This window comes from Salvelinus fontinalis, chromosome 17, assembly GCF_029448725.1.
Source record: "Salvelinus fontinalis isolate EN_2023a chromosome 17, ASM2944872v1, whole genome shotgun sequence".
NCBI classification, from domain to species: Eukaryota; Metazoa; Chordata; class Actinopteri; order Salmoniformes; family Salmonidae; genus Salvelinus; species Salvelinus fontinalis.
In genome coordinates, this window is record NC_074681.1 from 25,089,863 (window position 1) to 25,110,248 (window position 20,386).

At 42.8% G+C, this 20,386-nt stretch overlaps 1 protein-coding gene and 1 pseudogene across 1 annotated transcript; one reads left to right on the top strand and one right to left on the bottom strand.

The window, feature by feature from the left end:
- The first annotated feature begins 5,423 nt into the window (after nt 1-5,423).
- LOC129814029 (elongation of very long chain fatty acids protein 1-like) lies at nt 5,424-8,139 on the top strand. The gene is made up of 7 exons (XM_055866774.1): nt 5,424-5,548; nt 5,671-5,861; nt 5,996-6,076; nt 6,207-6,263; nt 6,447-6,552; nt 6,800-6,939; nt 7,097-8,139. Exons 1-7 carry the CDS (start codon nt 5,488-5,490, stop codon nt 7,412-7,414), a joined length of 954 nt encoding a protein of 317 aa, XP_055722749.1. The 5' UTR covers nt 5,424-5,487; the 3' UTR covers nt 7,415-8,139.
- Nucleotides 8,140-8,175: 36 nt separating this feature from the next.
- LOC129814030 (cell division cycle protein 20 homolog) lies at nt 8,176-11,860 on the bottom strand (annotated as a pseudogene).
- Nucleotides 11,861-20,386: the final 8,526 nt, after the last annotated feature.

Below are 20,386 nucleotides of genomic sequence, written 5' to 3' on the forward strand. Positions count from 1 at the left end.
ATGTTTCAATTCCTCATCAATCCACTGGGATTTATATATTTTTACAGTCATTTTCTTAGTGGGTGCATGCTTATTAGTAACTGAAATATTTCCTTTCATAAACATTTCCAGTGCAGTGTTTGGTTGCTCCTCATTACACACCACAGACCGGTAAATATGCTTTACATCTTCAGCATAGGAATCACTACAGAACTTCTTGTATGACCTCTTATACACTATATTAGGACCAGCCTTTGGAACTTTGGTTTTTCTAGATATGGCTACTATATTATTATCTCAACATCCTATGGATTTGGATACTGCTTTAGAGCATATTTCTGCAGCATTAGTTAAGATGTGATCAATACATGTGGATGATTTCATTCCTATGCTGTTGGTAAATACACGGGTAGGTTCACTGATAACCTGAACCAGGTTGCAGGCACTGGTTACAGTTTGAAGCTTTTTGGGTGGGCAACTTGATGACAGCTAGTCAATATTTAGGTCGATATCACATACATTATCAAGCGTTTCACACATATTATCCAGATACTGACAATTAGCACTTGGTGGTCTATAGCAACTACCTACAAGAATGTGCTTTAGATGAGGCAGGTGAACCCTGTAGCCATATTATTTCAACAGCATTTGACATGAGATCTTCTCTAAGCTTTACAGGAATATGACTGAACATAAACGGCAACACCTCCACCATTGTCATTCCTGCCTCTTCTGAAGATGTTGAAACCATGTATTGCTACCACTGTATCATCAAAGGTATTATATTATTTGAGTTCAGAGATAGTCAGTATATGAATGTTATGTTACTTAGGCTACGTATGTTAATATGGGTAATTTTTTGGCACTTTTCTGGGATTCTTGACAGCTAAATGACAACATGGTGGGGATTATCTGAGCAAGGCTTGGGTCACTGATAAGTCATTGTGTCTGTTTGTGAGAAGATACTTTTATTAGTTAAGTGGACAGATTGTTTTTAGTTTGACTCAATGCTAAAGCCTACATAGTAGATGTATTATACAGTGCATTCAAAGTATTCAGACCCCTAACTTGCACCAATTGTGCAAGTTCTCCCACTTAAAAAGATGAGAGGCCTGTAATTTTCATCATAGGTACACTTCAACTATGACAGACAAAATTTGGGGGAAAAATCCAGAAAATCACTGTAGGATTTTTTTATGAATTTATTTGCAAATTATGGTGGAAAATAAGTATTTGGTCACCTACAAACAAGCAAGATTTCTGGCTCTCACAGACCTGTAACTTCTTCTTTAAGAGGCTCCTCTGTCCTCCACTCGTTACCTGTATTAATGGTACCTGTTTGAACTTGTTATCAGTATAAAAGACACCTGTCCACAACCTTAAACAGTCACACTCCAAACTCCACTATGGCCAAGACCAAAGAGCTGTCAAAGGACACCAGAAACAAAATTGTGGACCTGCACCAGGCTGGGAAGACTGAATCTGCAATAGGTAAGCAGCTTGGTTTGAAGAAATCAACTGTGGGAGCAATTATTAGGAAATGGAAGACATACAAGACCACTGATAATCTCCCTCGATCTGGGGCTCTACGCAAGTCCTCACCCCGTGGGGTCAAAATGATCACAAGAATGGTGAGCAAAAATCCCAGAACCACACGGGGGGACCTAGTGAATGACCTGCAGAGAGCTGGGACCAAAGTAACAAAGCCTACCATCAGTAACACACTACGCCGCCAGGAACTCAAATCCTGCAGTGCCAGACGTGTCCCCCTGCTTAAGCCAGTACATGTCCAGGCCCGTCTGAAGTTTGCTAGAGAGCATTTGGATGATCCAGAAGAAGATTGGGAGAATGTCATATGGTCAGATGAAACCAAAATAGAACTTTTTGGTAAAAACTCAACTCGTTGTGTTTGGAGGACAAAGAATGCTGAGTTGCATCCAAAGAACACTATACCTACTGTGAAGCATGGGGGTGGAAACATCATGCTTTGGGTCTGTTTTTCTGCAAAGGGACCAGGACGACTGATCCGTGTAAAGGAAAGAATGAATGGGGCCATGTATCGTGAGATTTTGAGTGAAAACCTCCTTCCATCAGCAAGGGCATTGAAGATGAAACGTGGCTGGGTCTTTCAGCATGACAATGATCCCAAACACACCGCCCGGGCAACGAAGGAGTGGCTTCGTAAGAAGCATTTCAAGGTCCTGGAGTGGCCTAGCCAGTCTCCAGATCTCAACCCCATAGAAAATCTTTGGAGGGAGTTGAAAGTCCGTGTTGCCCAGCAGCAGCCCCAAAACATCACTGCTGTAGAGGAGATCTGCATGGAGGAATGGGCCAAAATACCAGCAACAGTGTGTGAAAACTTTGTGAAGACTTACAGAAAACGTTTGACCTCTGTCATTGCCAACAAAGGGTATACAACAAAGTATTGAGAAACTTTTGTTATTGACCAAATACTTATTTTCCATCATAATTTGCAAATAAATTCATAAAAAATCCTACAATGTCATTTTCTGGATTTTTTTTTCTTCTCATTTTGTCTGTCATACTTGAAGTGTACCTATGATGAAAATTACAGGCCTCTCATCTTTTTAAGTGGGAGAACTTGCACAATTGGTGGCTGACTAAATACTTTTTTGCCCCACTGTGTGTGTGTGTATATATTTTTTTTTTTAATAATTTTTTTTATAAATTTGCAAAAAATGTCTAAACCTGTTTTTGCTTTCTCATATATATATATGAGAAAGCAAAAACAGGTTTAGACATTTTTTGCAAATTTATAAAAAATAAATGGCAGCGATTACAGCCTCGAGTCTTCTTGGGTATGACGCTACAAGCTTGGCACACCTGTATTTGGGAAGTTTCTCCCCATCTTCTCTGCAGATACCGAAGCCACTCCTGTGTTGTCTTGGCTGTGTGCTTAGGGTCTTGGCTGTGATGCTGCCACCACCATATTTCACCGTAGGGATGGTGCCAGGTTTCCTCCAGATGAGACGCTTTGCATTCAGGCCAAAGAGTTCAATCTTGGTTTCATCAGACCTGAGAATCTTGTTTCTTATGGTCTGAGAGTCATTTAGGTGCCTTTTGGCAAACTCCAAGTGGGCTATCATGTGCTTTTTACTGGGGAGTGGCTTCCATCTGGCCAGCATCCCAGAGTAGCCTCTTCACTGTTGACGTTGAGACTGGTGTTTTGTGGGTACTATTTAATTAAGTTGCCAGTTGAGGACTTGTGAGGTGTCTTTCTCAAACTAGACACACTAATGTACATGTCCTATTGCTCAGTTGTGCAACGGGGCCTCCCACTCTTTCTGGTTAGAGCCAGTTTGCGCTGTTCTGTGAAGGAAGTAATACACAGCGTTGTACCAGATCTTCAGTTTCTTGGCAATTTCTAGCATTGAAAAGCCTTAATTTCTCAGAACAAGAATGGACTGATGAGTTTCAGAAGGAAGTTCTTTGTTTCTGGCCATTTTGAGCCTGTAATCGAACCCACAAATGCTGATACTCAACTACTCTAAAGAAGGCCAGTTTTATTGCTTCTTTAAGCAGGACAACAACATAATTGCAAAAGGTTTTTCTAATGATCAATTAGCCTTTTTAAAATGATAAACTTTGATTAGCAATCACAGCGTGCCATTGGAACACAGGAGTGATAATGGGCATCTGTACGCCTATGTAGATATTCCATGCAAAATCTGCCGTTTCCAGCTACAATAGTCATTTACAACATTAACTGGTTTCTGATCAATTTGATTTTATTTATTTATTTTACCCCCTTTTCTCCCCAATTTTTCGTGGTATCCAATCGCTAGTAATTACTATCTTGTCTCATCGCTACAACTCCCGTACGGGCTCGGGAGAGATGAAGGTCGAAAGCCACGCGTCCTCCGAAGCACAACTCAACCAAGCCGCACTGCTTCTTAACACAGCACGCCTCCAACCCGGAAGCCAGCAGCACCAATGTGTCAGAGGAAACACCGTGCACCTGGCCCACTTGGTTAGCGCGCACTGCGCCCGGCCTGCCACAGGAGTCGCTGGAGCGCGATGAGACAAGGATTTCCCTACCGGCCAAACCCTCCCTAACCCGGACGACGCTAGCCCAATTGTGCGTCGCCCCACGACCTCCCGGTCGCGGCCGGCTGCGACAGAGCCTGGGCATGAACCCAGAGACTCTGGTGGCGCAGCTAGCACTGCGATGCAGTGCCCTAGACCACTGCGCCACCCGGGAGGCCAATCCAGCAGCATACCACCCTGCATACCACTACTGGCTTGCTTCTGAAGCTAAGCAGGGTTGGTCCTGGTCAGGCCCTGGATGGGAGACCAGATGCTGCTGGAAGTGGTGTTGGAGGGCCAGTAGGAGGCACTCTTTCCTCTGGTCTAAAAAATATCCCAATGCCCCAGGGCAGTGATTGGGGACACTGCCCTGTGTAGGGTGCCGTCTTTCGGATGGGACGTTAAACGGGTGTCCTGACTCTCTGAGGTCATTAAAGATCCCATGGCACTTATCGTAAGAGTAGGGGTGTTAACCCCGGTGTCCTGGCTAAATTCCCAATCTGGCCCTCAAACCATCATGGTCACCTAATAATCCCCAGTTTACAATTGGCTCATTCATCCCCCTCCTCTCCCCTGTAACTATTCCCCAGGTCGTTGCTGCAAATGAGAACGTGTTCTCAGTCAACTTACCTGGTAAAATAACGGTAAAATAAATAAATAAAATAAAAAAATTGATATTTTAATGAAAAAATTTGATTTTTCTTTCAAAAACTAGGACATTTCTAAGTGACCCCAAACTTTTGAACGGTAGTATATTTGAAATGGTATTTGAACCCAAGTCTGATTTTTACAGCCATGGCTGATAGTGGAATGTAACACTTGGCTATTATAGAAAAGTGACTAATATTACTAAGGCTACCTATAAATAATCCCATTAGGATCTATTTGATATTGACTGACATACAGTACATGGCCAAACGGACTACAGTGCCCTCTGCAGCTATTTTTTATTGTTGTGAAGCATTTGTTTTGTTTGTCTATCAATATCCCCTTATACTACCTACCACATTGTGCCCTGGAGTAAGGCACTTTATCCCTAAGTGCTGAAGGGAAGCTGCTCTGCCGCAGCCCCCGTGCTGCTTCCAGCCTGTGATGTGTCATGTTGGGTACTACGGTGACAACAATAATAAAGTATATCCGTGCAAATGGACCAATAAAGCAAGTGTTGTATTGTTTTATTATCAGATAGTCAGTCATCAAAGCAGAGCCTCGTGTTCAGGTATATGATGGGCCTGTGCAGCTGTCTCTGTTTAGTGTGGGAGGCAGTGGGGCAGTGCTTTGTTCATCATCGTAGGTCTCAGTACACATTATTGCATCCCCTGTTGGCATTACATTTTTACCACATAACCTGCCATCATCACCACCAACTGTTTTTTTTTTTTTTTCAAGCAAATTGTATTTTTGTCTGTATATTTCAGGATTTTTTGATTGACTGAATAAAGGAGAAAAGAGGCCATCAAGATGCTGCGTGAAGTGGGATCCAATATTATGGTGTTTTATGAGTATGTATTGCAGAGAACGGGTGAGTGCTTTCGCATAAGTTGATATTTTTATTCAATTTGGTTATTTGCAGTTTGTACTATGCTGTTGGTTTAACCTGTATTGTTGTCTCAAATATTGAATTGCTTGATTTCTTGTCCTCAGACCACCGATTGTTACCCTACCCGTTGATGCGGACCCCCTTCCAGATGACCAGCATCCTGATGGGCTATGTGTTCTTCTCGCTGTACGCAGGGCCTCTGCTGATGGCCAACCGCAAGCCCTATCACCTCAAAACAGCCATGATCATCTATAACTTCAGCATGGTGTCCCTAAACGCCTTCCTAGTCTATGAGGTGAGCAAAGCATTTAGTTATTCAGGAGAATGGAAGTTCTTCAAAGAGCCTTGTTGTGAAGACATACTGTAGTAAAACTTTTCCCAGCGTTTATGAATTGATGTGACAGTGAGTTCTGTGCTTTGCTTTTGCAGTTCCTGATGTCAGGATGGGGAACCACTTTTACCTGGAGATGTGACCTGTGTGACTACTCAAGCAACCCACAGGCTCTAAGGGTATGTTTTTTTTCTTTGAGAGAATCTGTATTGCATCATGAAATTTACATTTACATTTAAATATGCATATGATGCATATGATGATTTTTATTCTGTGCTATTTGTCTGTACTTTTTTCTCCTTTTGTCAGATGGTTCAAGTGGCCTGGTGGTTTCTGTTCTCTAAATTCACCGAGCTTCTGGACACCGTAAGAATGATTTCTCTATCAGAACATCATGTTTGTGAATAAAATGTTTGATGCTAGCCTAAATCATTTAGATTTTGTACATATTCCGACTGCATCTTTCTCCGACACCCTTAGTAAAATACAAATGGAGATTTCTGAACAATGTTTGCTTTAAGTAACTTGAGTTCTGGTCCGATTTTTCAGTTTTTCTTTGTGCTGCGTAAGAAACACAGCCAGATCACATTTCTACATGTCTTCCATCACTCCTTCATGCCCTTCACGTGGTGGTGGGGAATTACCATTGCTCCTGGTAAGCTTGACCTCTGACCTCATCCCAATGCAGTGTGCTTACAGCTGGTTATGTAACCTGTTTAACATTAACTTTTGGGGTTTGTTAAATAAACTTTATCACCACAATGGATCTTCTGCAATTTTACAAGGGAATAAGAACACTAAACAAAATCTATTGAGTAACATTTATTTTGTTATCCCCCTGTGACTTAAGAATTAATCTTGGATTATGTTTGTGCTTTAATACTGTCTTTGTGAACCTCCAGCAGGGGGAATGAGCTCGTTCCATGCCATGGTCAACTCCTGTGTCCACGTCATCATGTACACCTACTACGGCCTGTCTGCTGCCGGACCTCGCTTCCAAAAATACCTCTGGTGGAAGAAGTACATGACCGCAATCCAGCTGGTGGGTGTTAGTTTCTTCCAATAGTACATCATTAAGAAATATGTTAAAGGGGGAGCATTTGTGGGTAGCTGCCGGTATTACTGTTGTGAATTGGTGACTCCCGCGCAAACTTCACACCACATCAAAATGTTCTCATCTTTCTTTCTTCCTTCTTTAGATCCAGTTTGTGCTGATCTCACTTCACATCTCTCAGTACTACTTCATGGAGAAGTGTGACTTTCAGGTGCCCATGTTCATTCACCTTATCTGGATGTATGGCACCTTCTTCTTCCTACTCTTCTCCAACTTCTGGATTCAGGCCTACGTGAAGGGGAAACGGCTGCCTATGGCAACCATGGAGAAGCTAAAGCAGAATGGCGTTATCAACAGCGACGTTACCGTGGTCATCAACAGCAAGCCGCTGGAGAATAGCAACGGGACAACAGGACATCGTGTCAATGGCAATAACCAACTAGGCAAAGTGAAGGAAGTCTAGTTTCGTCCTTTTGGAAGGGGAAACATAACTGTCTGAAGGAGCCTGAAATGCCAAAGATTCCCAAAAAACTATACTCACTTTCCTCAAATGTATTTTTTTATTTATCTGCAGTTTGTGGGATATGAATGGCATTATGGATATGGCAGTTAGTCCACACTTTAAATTGTGGGAACATAGTGTGATTTAACTGTACATCACCCTGTATGAAGGTGTCAGTCACCAATACCTCAAACCCAGGCTTGAAATGGCCAATGATTGGACTCTTCTGGTTGGACTGAAACGCTTGTAAATAGTGTAGTTACTTTCGAAGAGGTGGTGTTTGTCACATATTTAACTTTTTGAAATCAAGCTGAGTAAGACATTACTTTCAGGCACAAGACAGCAACTGTATCCGGTCTGCAGCAGCATTCTTATTAAGGGTCCTCCAAGGCAGGACTCACCTGTTGCTTTTGGACATTCAGGCTTTCCAGCATAGGGAAATCAGTGGATGCATGGTCATCTGCACATGTCTATAGCATTCATTGTTTGACGCTGGACCTCCGTGTGATGAGTCAGCAACATGCACTCTAGAAAATAATGAGTGGGACACAGTACCTGGTTCGAATCCAGGCTGTGTCCCATAGGTGCAGCCCCTAATTGGCCATCATTAAGAATTTGTACTCAACTGACTTGCATAGTTTAAGGTTACAAAATAACATTTAGTTAGAGTGCCCTAACAGTATTTGCAATAAATGACACCAGTTAGTAATCATAAGTGGCAAGACAATATTTATTTCAGTGAATAAAAAAAAAAGGTACTTAATAAATTAACTTAATGGACTTCTGTATTGTTTATCGGATAGCTGTGTGTATAATGCTGCTAGTGGACTTCATCTCATGTGCTTCTTTTTGACTGGATCCAGCTCAAAGCTCTTCCAGAACCGGACGGTTTCATCACCAGCTATAGTGGCAATAATCGAGCAGTCTGGACTCATGGCAATGTTCAAGATTCTGTCCTCATGACCTGGGGTGAATAAAAACAGTTTAAAGTTTGTTTTGACCTTTCGACACCAGAATAAATCCAAGGATAGTTTTATACGTGTGCTCCGAGACCATCTGCAGGAGATTCACAGCCCAAACACATACCTCCCCACAATTCCCAACCAATGCAGCTCTGGTACAAGTCCTCAATTTGAATGGGTTGATAGTTGGAGCAATTGCTTGAGCTGCACTGAGAATTTGATGTATGACAGTCCAAATTTTAGACCGTTGGCTACGCTAGACTTAGAGCGTCAGACAATGCTCTTTGTCAACGGACATTAATGACAACTGCAGAGCCGTTAAGTTTAAACATAATGAATAGCAGTTTCAGACCAGACAAGCATTGCCACAACATCTGCATGTGACCAATCAAATTTGATTTGACACTTACCATTGAGCTCTGCCACTTTAGTCAAGGAGGGGTACTTCCAGATAACTACATTGTCGTGGGAATATCCGTGGCTGGAAACCAATTCCTTGTAGTTTGGCGCAAACATCAAAGAGGAGATCTGTAAGGCAGATTAGAACACTAGTTAACTTCAGATCATACGGCATAGCAGTTATGGAAAGTAAACACTTCAAAAAAGGCTGGTATGCAAATACACATGCCGCTATGACTGAGCAGGGCCCTGGAGGTAATAACAAGGTAAATTTTGTTAGACTTCACAACCTCATTAGAGTTCAAGGTGGGTGCAGTTACCTGAGACAGTGTCCAGACCATTGATGCAGGAGCCACGGTTGACATTCCAGATGCGGCAGTCTCTGGTGCCACCTCCAGAAGCAAGAATGTTGGGTTCCCATGGGCACCAGGCCAAAGCCTAAAACATTTTTGTAAGAATCAGTGTGCAGCAAAGTTTCATGTAATACAACCAACTCCTTCCTTCAATAAAAACATTGTAGTTTAGAATTTCACAGCAAAATAGTTTTAAATTCAAAATGTGTTCACCTTGACTGCTCCTTGGTGCTCACTGAAGCAGTGGACAGAACTGCTGCCTTGGCCACTACCATCCTGCACACACATACACCAGGTTGTCATTGCCTCCACTGGCCAGGTATCTTCCATCAGGGGACCACTTCAGCCCACACACATCGAGAGTGCCCAGACAGGGTGAGGATGTGGTGGTCGACTACCCTCACGTCATGGTGGATGTGACCCGATCTGGAGCCACTTGAAAAAACAAATCATAAAATGGTTAAACACTAACGCTATTTTTGCTCAGTTGACAAATGAAGTGATCAGATTAGTCAAAAGATGAATAATTGGGAAAAAGATTAGAATTGGGCTGCCTGTTTAGACAGAATAGAACATCTTGGCCACAAGTATCACAAAAGATCCTGGCAGGACAGAGACTTGACTATTCCAAATTTGACATTCAAGACATGATTCTTTACCTGGGGAGAATATAATTGTTCCAACTCAGGCTGGCAACTCTTGCAGTGTGGCTGGCCATGCTGCGTAGATACTTCTGGTTCTCCACATCTACGGTAGGTGAAATATTAAAAACAGAAAGCATCAAATGATTATTTTCCCCAACACCATAATATTGCAATGAAGCCAAATATTTAGATGAGTACTGGGTTGTTCACTTCAGACATTTACCTGAACTTTGCAGTCACTGGTACCAATAGCCAGGAGGTTGCCCTCCGTGATCCAGGACACGGAGCAGATATAGTCCTCCCGCTCCATCTTCATCAGCAGGACGATGTCACCCTGGGCTGCGTCCCACAGGTAAACACTGTTGTGAAGGGCAACCGCTAAAAAGGTTCTGACTGCTCCAGTCCAGTAGGTTCAAATCTGTGGGAAGAGAAAGGTAAATAAATTGTTAAAAGTCATTTAAAGAACTCCTGCCACCACCACTAATTGAATTAAGTTGATAAGAATAGAGAAAGGGCCAGATCCCAACAAGATAGTTGCTTTAATCACTTTCTGCAAATTTCCCACTGAAATCAATGTGTGATTTACATAAACAGCAGGCCCATGTTTCACTCAAAGCTAGGATTACTCTCCAGGTAGGTTACTGGACATGTACTGTGCTGGCAGGAGGATCTAAGATATACCTATAGGATAAGTCCCTCTACCTTCTCACCAGACAGGTTTTAAGACATTTGTGGTGATGTGTTGGCAGGAGACTCACAGAAATCATTTCAGAGTTCAGAAGCTTCTAAGAAACTGTCAGACAGATGATATGCATCTGGTCTTTTTGGTAGAGACTGGGGTAGGAACTTGACTGTAGAGGACTTTCAGGTTGTTCTGGTAACCTGCAAAGAAAAGAGAATGGGACATTAGATTTTGATATCAATAATCAACTGACAAGTCACACCATCATTACCAGTGGTAGGCCTACCTTCTGGAGCATTCAAGGGTTTTCATCCCAAATGCAAGATCTTTGCCTCACCAATATCATATCCATTGAGTGTGACAGACCAAGCCTTCTGGTTCACCTACAAAGACAAACGTGCAGCTGTTGACTTACAATGCATTAACAAAATGTGCTGATGTGCAATGTTAAAGAGCCTCACTGATGTTGCTGTGGAGGGGTTTGTGGCCATAGGCTCATTTCCCTTTGAAAGCAGGAAGCTTCCCAAGTCCAGCTGTTTGTTATTCCTAGTGGGAATGAAACGGTCCCCACCTGCCTTTGAAGTTGTGCACTTACCATTTTTACCTAAGAAAGAGAGAAGGGGCAACTTAGTGGGACCATTGGTGAAACCACTGACTTGCAACAATGCCACACCCATAGACAGCTGAAAGACAGTAAACAAGAGCAAAATGCAAAGGTGAAAAGTATAATAGTTAGCTACCTGCTGTTTTACTATGTCTTGGACATACTAAGAACTCTATTTGCGAATTTACCAGGTGATAGAGCGCTGGTGTTGGCACTGCCGGTAGACGTTGACGAAATTGCTTTTCTTTGCCACCTCGCATTGGAGCGTTTGTGATTGGCATATCAAGCTTCAGAATGCTATGAATGTCATTCTCGAATCCATATTGGGCCATGTTCGAATCTGCCTTTGGGACTCCCTGCAGGGTACAATAATAAATCCACATCTTTAAACTATACTAACAAAAACGTATAGTTACTTTGCTAAATAAAAAAACGTACATGTAACTAATCATTGCCAACTAAATTCACTGCGTTAGTTATAACGTTACATCAAATTAAACGGATAACGTTAACTAGCTAACATTAGCGACCTGGCAAACTTGCTGCCTTTCGCCGTCATTTAGTATTTACATTCCATGCAACAAAACAATAAATGTAGGTGTTAACAAACGTGTGCTACGTAACTTACTCCGACTTAATTCCCCACGTTGTTATTGAGAAAATGTACTGTAGCATCTCAAACTTTACCGATACGTGTTTCTTTCTGCAGCAGGTCAAATTCGACATTTCAAAACAACCATGACGACACTTCTTTAAATGACTAAATACGCTGTCGTGATTGGTTTATTCAAAATATTTAGGAGGTAATCATGGTGGCGGAATAGTATCCGTTAGTCTGATTGGTGGAAAAGGTAGACGTCGACTTCCTGAATAATCAACGACAAAAGAAAACTCGTCACACTTTTTCGAAGGACAGGATAGAATCAATAACATCGCCGCCTAGCGAAGGTAAGGTGGAGACCACTGAGTATTTAAAGAGTTTATTTACGTTTTTATGCGAGTAAAGTCAAACCTTGTAAAAAAAACAAGACAGCTATGATAGAAACAGGAAATTTCGGTTAAATTTTATCAATGCAGATAGGTAATTTGTTCGTTCACATGGTGGAATCTTTTATGTCAGTAAAAATAATTATGCGACAAAAGCCGGTGGAAACTACTTTATGCGCACATATTGATACAATAACCTTCATATCGAAGTAAACTTGGAATCACGTGATGATATGGTGTGTGGTTTGGCCTCCCACTATTACTCGGGAAACCATGCTATTAGGCTACAGATTAAATCAATTATCATGAATTTAACAGGGTGGTGCACTGAAAATTTAGGGTCTTATTCTGGTGACATGATAATCCTTGCTTGACTACCATTTGAAAAATACAAGTATTCTGGCTCCTGAGTGGCGCAGTGGTCTAAGGCACTTCATCTCAGTGTCACAACAGACCCTGGTTCAATCCTGGGCTGGAGTCCCAAAGGGTGGTGCACAATTGGCCCAGCGTTGTTAGAGTTTGGGCCGTTATTGTAAATAAGAATTTGTTCTTAACTGACTAGTAAAATAAATATATAATCTCTCATGCCACTTGCCTACCTGAACTGTATCTGTGAGCTGTTGGCCCATGTGCCAAGCACAGAGTAGGTGCATTTGCTATTTTACCCAACAGTTTTTGTGACTACAATGACAAAACTATATCGGTAGTGTTGAAAATGCAATACACATTGAACTCTAGAATTATTTTTTCGTACATTAAAACTTGAGCGAAAAACTACAATTTGTGTGCACTACGTCATCACGATTTTTATCCAAAACAAGTCAGTTTGTGGAAACTACACTGGTGGGGTAAATGTGCATATTTTCTTTAGGCGAATGTTTGAGAATTCATATGAAAATATGTCGCTAATTGGATGGAAACCTAGCTAGTGATGAGGAAATAAATGCAAGATTTGTCCATTCTTGCAAGTTAATTTATTGGAATTTCCGGAGGCGTGGTCTTCGACATCACTTCATGACCTTTCGAGATGCAGAAACTTGGATGAGCGAGGTTCGACTTCAAACAAGGAAGCAAAAAATATATAATCCATTGTTCTATACTGTGGTAGGCGGTTTTAGCAAAAGCTGTGCTGGACTGTGGTCGACATGGATGATAGTTCTGATGGTATGGGTGGGGATGACGAAAGTCATGGACCTGGATGGTCTGTGGTGAAAAGGAAAAAGAATGTCCCTGCTATAAGCGCTGCTGACAGCATTGGCAGTTCTAGTGTTGAGAACGTGAAGAGGGTGAAGGTAGTGAAAAACAAAAGTAATGATGTGTCAGAGTGGAAAGTTGTAATCGTGTTTGACGTGACCACAGAGTCTCATATAGACCTTATTCGATTAACCAATGCCATTAAGAAAGAGATAGGGAAAGTCACATGATCCCGGTTCATTGGTAATGGTAGGCTGTTAATATTTTGTTCTGACCATGTTCAACAAGGGAAGATTCTAAACATGAAAACTCTCAATGGGAAGCAAATCCCAAGTCATGTCCCCGGAGCTTCGGCTAAGCTGAGGGGGCGTGTCATTTAAAAACCCTTGAATGAGTAGGTGTGTCCAAACTTTGACTTGTACTGTATATGTACCAGTGAGGGAAGTGGGTGAGAAAAGGAAGGTGGTTCCTTGGTGTACTGAAGAGTGCACTGCAGCTATTTAAGAAAGAAATTGGGCTTACAGGGTGTTGCATAGGAATATGACTCCTGAGAGTCTAGTTGATTTCCAAAAGAAGAGAGCTTAAGGATATAGGGTCATTAAGTCTGTGAAGAGAAATACATGGAGACAGTTCTGCTCTACAATAGGCAGGGGTACTGAGCTGGGGGGATGTATGGTCTATGTTGAAGAAGATGACTGGAAGAAGCAAGTCCACTTTAATTGGGGGTTATACCTTCCGGTTGGAAACGTGCAGTAATACCTTTTGTAAAGCCTGGAAAGGACCCTTCATGTGCTGATAGTTACAGACCAATAGCACTTGTGTAAACTTGTGTAAACTGATGGAAAAGATGACAATAGATTGTCATATTTCCTGGAACATAGAGGTTTATTGAGACAATTTCAAAGTGGATTCTGTAAAGGTAGATCTACTTTGGATGCATTAGTAAAGGTGAGCAATGAAGTTGAAAAAACTCTGGTCATGAAAGAAATAATGGCTACTGTCTTTTTTGACATTGAAAAGGCCTATGACACTATGTGGAGAGAAGGCCTATTGATTAAGATGGAAGTACTTGGTATTGGTGGGAGATTATATAACTGGGTTTTGGCTTTCTTATTTAATTGCTCTCTTCAAGTTAAAATTGGATCCATTTTATCTGATGACTATGGAGTTGACAATGGTATACCTCAAGGCAGTGCTATCAGTCCTATTTTGTTCAAAATTATGATTAACGATGTGTTTTCGAATGTAGGTAGGGTTATTGGGGCTACCCTATATGCTGATGATGGAGATATTTGGAAGAGGGGAAGGAATGTCTCTCATGTAATCAAATCTATTCAACAAGCTATAGTGGATGTTGAAAGATGGTCGATTGACTGGGGTTTTAAATTGTCAGTGGTGAAGTCTTGTATGTTATTCTCAAAGAATAAAGTTGCTGATAATATACAGTTGTTTCTGTATGGACAGCCTATGGGGAGGGTTTCTAAGAACAAATATTTGGGTGGTTCTTAGAAATGGTTCAATGAGTGATATACACTGCTCAAAAAAATAAAGGGAACACTTAATTTATTGACAATAAATTTCACATGCTGTTGTGCAAATGGAATAGACAAAAGGTGGAAATTATAGGCAATTAGCAAGACACCCCCAAAAAAGGAGTGATTCTGCAGGTGGTGACCACAGACCACTTCTCAGTTCCTATGCTTCCTGGCTGATGTTTTGGTCACTTTTGAATGCTGGCGGTGCTCTCACTCTAGTGGTAGCATGAGACGGAGTCTACAACCCACACAAGTGGCTCAGGTAGTGCAGTTCATCCAGGATGGCACATCAATGCGAGCTGTGGCAAAAAGGTTTGCTGTATCTGTCAGCGTAGTGTCGGAGGTAGCGGTCCTGCTTCTGGGTTGTTGCCCTCCTACGGCCTCCTCCACGTCTCCTGATGTACTGGCCTGTCTCCTGGTAGCGCCTCCATGCTCTGGACACTACGCTGACAGACACAGCAACCCTTTTTGCCACAGCTCGCATTGATGTGCCATCATGGATGAACTGCACTATCTGAGCCACTTGTGTGGGTTGTAGACTCCGTCTCATGCTACCACTAGAGTGAGAGCACCGCCAGCATTCAAAAGTGACCAAAACATCAGCCAGGAAGCATAGGAACTGAGAAGTGGTCTGTGGTCACCACCTGCAGAATCACGCCTTTTTTGGGGGTGTCTTGCTAATTGCCTATAATTTCCACCTTTTGTCTATTCCATTTTCACAACAGCATGTGAAATTTATTGTCAATCAGTGTTGCTTCCTAAGTGGACAGTTTGATTTCACAGAAGTGTGATTGACTTGGAGTTACATTGTGTTGTTTAAGTGTTTCCTTTATTTTTTTGAGCAGTGTATATATTTAAAAAATTGGCAAATCGGCGCCCAAAAATACCGATTTCAGATTGTTATGAAAACTTGAAATCGGCCCTAATTAATTGGCCATTCCGATAAATCTGTCGACCTCTAATCAGGATGCTCTCGGTGGTGCAGCTGTAAAACGTTTTGAGGATCTGAGGACCCATGCCAAATCTTTTCAGTCTCCTGAGGGGGAATAGGTTTTGTCGTACCCTCTTCACGACTGTCTTGGTGTGCTTGGACCATGTTAGTTTGTTGGTGATGTGGACGCCAAGGAACTTGAAGCTCTCAACCTGCTCCACTGCAGCCCCGTCGATGAGAATGGGAGCGTGATTGGTCCTCATTTTCCTGTAGTCCACAATCATCTCCTTTGTCTTGATCACGTTGAGGGAGAGGTTGTTGTCCTAGCACCACACGGTCAGGTCTCTGACCTCCTCCCTATAGGCTGTCACATTGTTGTCGGTGATCAGGCCTACAAATATTGTGTCATCAGCAAACTTAATGATGGTGTTGGAGTCGGGCCTGGCCGTGCATTCATGAGTGAACAGGGAGTACAGGAGGGAGCTTAGCACGCACCCCTGAGGGGCCCCCGTGTTGAGGATCAGCATGGCGGATGTGTTGTTACCTACCTTTACCACCTGGGGGTGGCCAGGATCCAGTTGCAGAGGGAGGTGTTTAGTCCCAGGGTCCTTAGCTTCTTTGCCCGCTTTGAGGACGACGTGAGTAAAATATTTAAACATGTTAACCCTCGCAAGGCTGCTGGCCCAGACGGCATCCCTAGCCACGTCCTCAGAGCATTCAATCGCTCCCTATCCCAGTCTGTTGTCCCCACTTGCTTTAAGATGGCCACCATTGTTCTTGTACTCAAGAAGTCAAAGATAACTGAACTAAATGACTACCGCCCTGTAGCACTCACTTCTGTCATCATGAAGTGCTTTGAGAGACTAGTCAAGGATCATATCACCTCCACCTTACCGGCCACCCTAGACACACTTCAGTTTGCATACTGCCCCAACAGGTCCACAGGCGATGCAATCGCCATCACACTGCACACTGCCCTATCCCATCTGAACAATAGGAATACCTATGTAAGAATGCTGTTCATTGACTAAAGCTCAGCATTCAACACCATAGTACCCTCCAAGCTCATCATCAAGCTGGAGGCCCTGGGTCTCAACCATGCCCTGTGCAATTGGGTCCTGGACTTTCTGACGGGCTGCCCCCAGGTGGTGAAGGTAGGAAACAACATCTCCACTTCGCTGACCCTCAACACTGGGGCCCCACAAGGGTGCGTGCTCAGCCCCCTCCTGTACTCCCTGTTCACCCACGGCTGCGTAGCCATGCACGCCTCCAACTCAATCATCAAGTTTGCAGACGACAAAACAATAGTGGGCTTGATTACCAACAACGACGAGACAGCCTACAGGGAGGCGGTGAGGGCACTCGGAGTGTGGTGCCAGGAAAACAACCTCTCACTCAACATCAACAAAACAAAGGAGATGATCGTGGACTTTAGGAAACAGCAGAGGGAGCACCCCCCTATCCACATCGAAGGACAGCAGTGGAGAAGGTGGAAAGTTTTAAGTTCCTTGGCGTACACGTCACAGACAAACTGAAAAGGTCCACCCACACAGACTTTGTGGTGAAGAACCTCAGGAGGCTGAAGAAATTTGGCTGGTCACCCAAAACCCTGACAAACTTTTATAGATGCACAATTGAGAGCATCCTGTTGGGCTGTATCACATCATCACCGGGGGCAAACTACCTGCCCTCCATGACACCTACAGCACCCGATATCACAGGAAAGCTAAAAAGATCATCAAGGACAACAACCACCTGAGACACTGCCTGTTCACACCGCTACCATCCAGAAGGCGAGGTCAGTACAGGTGCATCAAAGCTGGGACCGAGAGACTGAAAAACAGCTTCTATTTCAAGGCCATCAGACTGCTAAACAGCAATCACTAACTCAGAGAGGCTGCTGCCTACATTGAGACCCACCGACCACTTTAATAAATGGATCACTAGTCACTTTAAACAATGCCACTTAAAATAATGACACTTTAATAATGTTTACATATCTTACATGACTCATATATGTACAGTTGAAGTCGTAAGTTTACTTACACTTAGGTTGGAGTCATTAAAACTCGTTTTTCAACCACTCCACAAATTTCTTGTTAACAAACTATAGTTTTGGAAAGTCGGTTAGGACATCTACTTTGTGCATTTTTCCAACAATTGTTCACAGACAGATTATTTCCTTATAATTCACTGTATCACATTTCCAGTGGGTCAGAAGTTTACATACACTAAGTTGACTGTGCCTTTAAACAGCTTGGAAATGATGTCATGGCTTTATAAGCTTCTGATAGGCCAATTGACATAATTTGAGTCAATTGGAGGTGTACCTGTGGATGTATTTCATGGCCTACCTTCAAACTCAGTGCCTCTTTGCTTGACATCATGGGAAAATCTAAAGAAATCAGCCAAGACCTCAGAAAACAAATTGTAGACTTCCACAAGTCTGGTTCATCCTTGGGAGCAATTTCCAAACGCCTGAAGTTACCACGCTCATCTGTACAAACAATAGTACGCAAGTATAAACACCATGGGACCATGTAGGCATCATACCGCTCAGGAAGGAGACGCGTTCTGTCTCCTAGAGATGAACGTACTTTGGTGTGAAAAGTGCAAATCAATCCCAGAACAACAGCAAAGGTACTTGTGAAGATGCTGGAGGAAACTGGTACAAAAGTATCTATGTCCACAGTCAAACGAGGCCTATATCAACATAACCTGACAGGCCGCTCAGCAAGGAAGAAGCAAGTGCTCCAAAACTGCAATAAATAAGCCAGACTACGGTTTGCAACTGCACATGGGGACAAAGATTGTACTTTTTGGAGAAATGTCCTCTGGTCTGATGAAACAAAAATAGAACTGTTTGGCCATTATGACCATCGTTACGGTTGGAGGAAAAAGGAGGATGCTTGCAAGTCGAAGAACACCATCCCAACCATGAAGCACGGCGGTGGCAGCATCATCCTGCAGGAGGCAGCAAAGCACCCCCAAAGTTAAAGCTTGGTCGCAAATGGGTCTTCCAAATGGACAATGACCCCAAGCATTCTTCCAAAGTTGTGGCAAAATGGCTGAAAGACAGCATAGTCAAGGTATTGGAGTGGCCATCACAAAGCACTGACCTCAATCCTATAGAAAATTTGTGGGCAGAACTGAAAAAGCATGTGCGAGCAAGGAGGCCTAGAAACCTGACTCGGCTTTGTCAGGAGGAATGGGCCAAAATTCACCCAACTTATTGTGGGAAGCTTGTGGAAGGCTACCTGAAACGTTTGACCCAAGTTAAACCATTTAAAGGCAATGCTACCAAATACTAATTGAGTGTATGTAAACTTCTGAACCACTGGGAATGTGAGCTGAAAATAAAAGCTCAAATAAATCATTCTCGCTTCTATTATTCTGACATTTCACATTCTTAAAATAAAGTGGTGATCCTAACTGACCTAAAACAGGGAATTTTTACAAAGATTAAATGTCAGGAATTGTGAAAATCTGAGTTTAAATGTATGTGGCTAAGGTGTATGTAAACTTCTGACTTCAACTGTATGTACTCTATTTTACACCATCTATTGCACCTTTCCTATGCCACTCGGCCATCGCTCATCCATATATTTATATGTAGATATTCTCATTCACCCCTTTAGATTTGTGTGTATTAGGTAGTTGTTGGGGAATTGTTAGATCACTTGTTAGATATTACTGCACTGTCGGAACTAGAAGCACAAGCATTTCGCTACACTCGTATTAACATCTGCTAACCTTGTGTATGTGACCAATGCAATTTGATTTGAGCTTTGAAGGCACTATGGTGTTGAATGCTGAGCTGTAGTCAATTAATAGCATTTTCCTTTTGTCCAGGTGTGAAAGGGCAATGTGGAGTGCAATTGAGATTGAATCATCTATGGATCTGCTGGTGCGGTATGCAAATTGGGGTGGGTCTAGGGTTTCTGGGATAATGGTGTTGATGTGAGCCATGACCAGCCTTTTAAAGCATTTCATGGCTACAGACTTGAGTGCAACGGGTCGGGTAGTCATTTAGGCAGGCTACCTTAGTGTTCTTGGGTACATGGACTATGGTGGTCTGCTTGAAACATGTTGGTATTACAGACTCAGACAGGGAGAGATTGAAAATGTCAGTGAAGACACTTGTCAGTTGGTCAGCGCATGCTCGGAGCACATGTCCTGGTAATCCGTCTTGCTCTGCGGCCTTGTGAATGTTGACCTGTTTGAAGGTCTTACTCACATCGGCTGCGGAGTGTGATCACACAGTCGTCCGGAACAGCTGATACTCTCATGCATGTTTAAGTGTTACTTGCTTCGAAGAGAGCATAGACGTTATTTAGCTCATCTGGTAGGCTCGTGTCACTGGGCAGCTCGAGGCTGACCTTCCCTTTGTAGTCTGTAATAGTTTGTAAGCCCTGCCACATCCAGCGAGTGTCAGAGCCGGTGGGGATGGGAGAGGGTCTATTAGAAGTTAGTAGGGCTCTTTTTATTTTCTCAGAAGTATTGAGTTAGGTAGGAGGATTTAGAAATGTTGTAAACCTTGATTGACCACACACTCCAGTACAGTAGATGGCGGCATGCACTTTTAAAGTTGGTTTGCGGACCGCCATATATCATGATATATGATAGAAGTAGAAGAAGACGA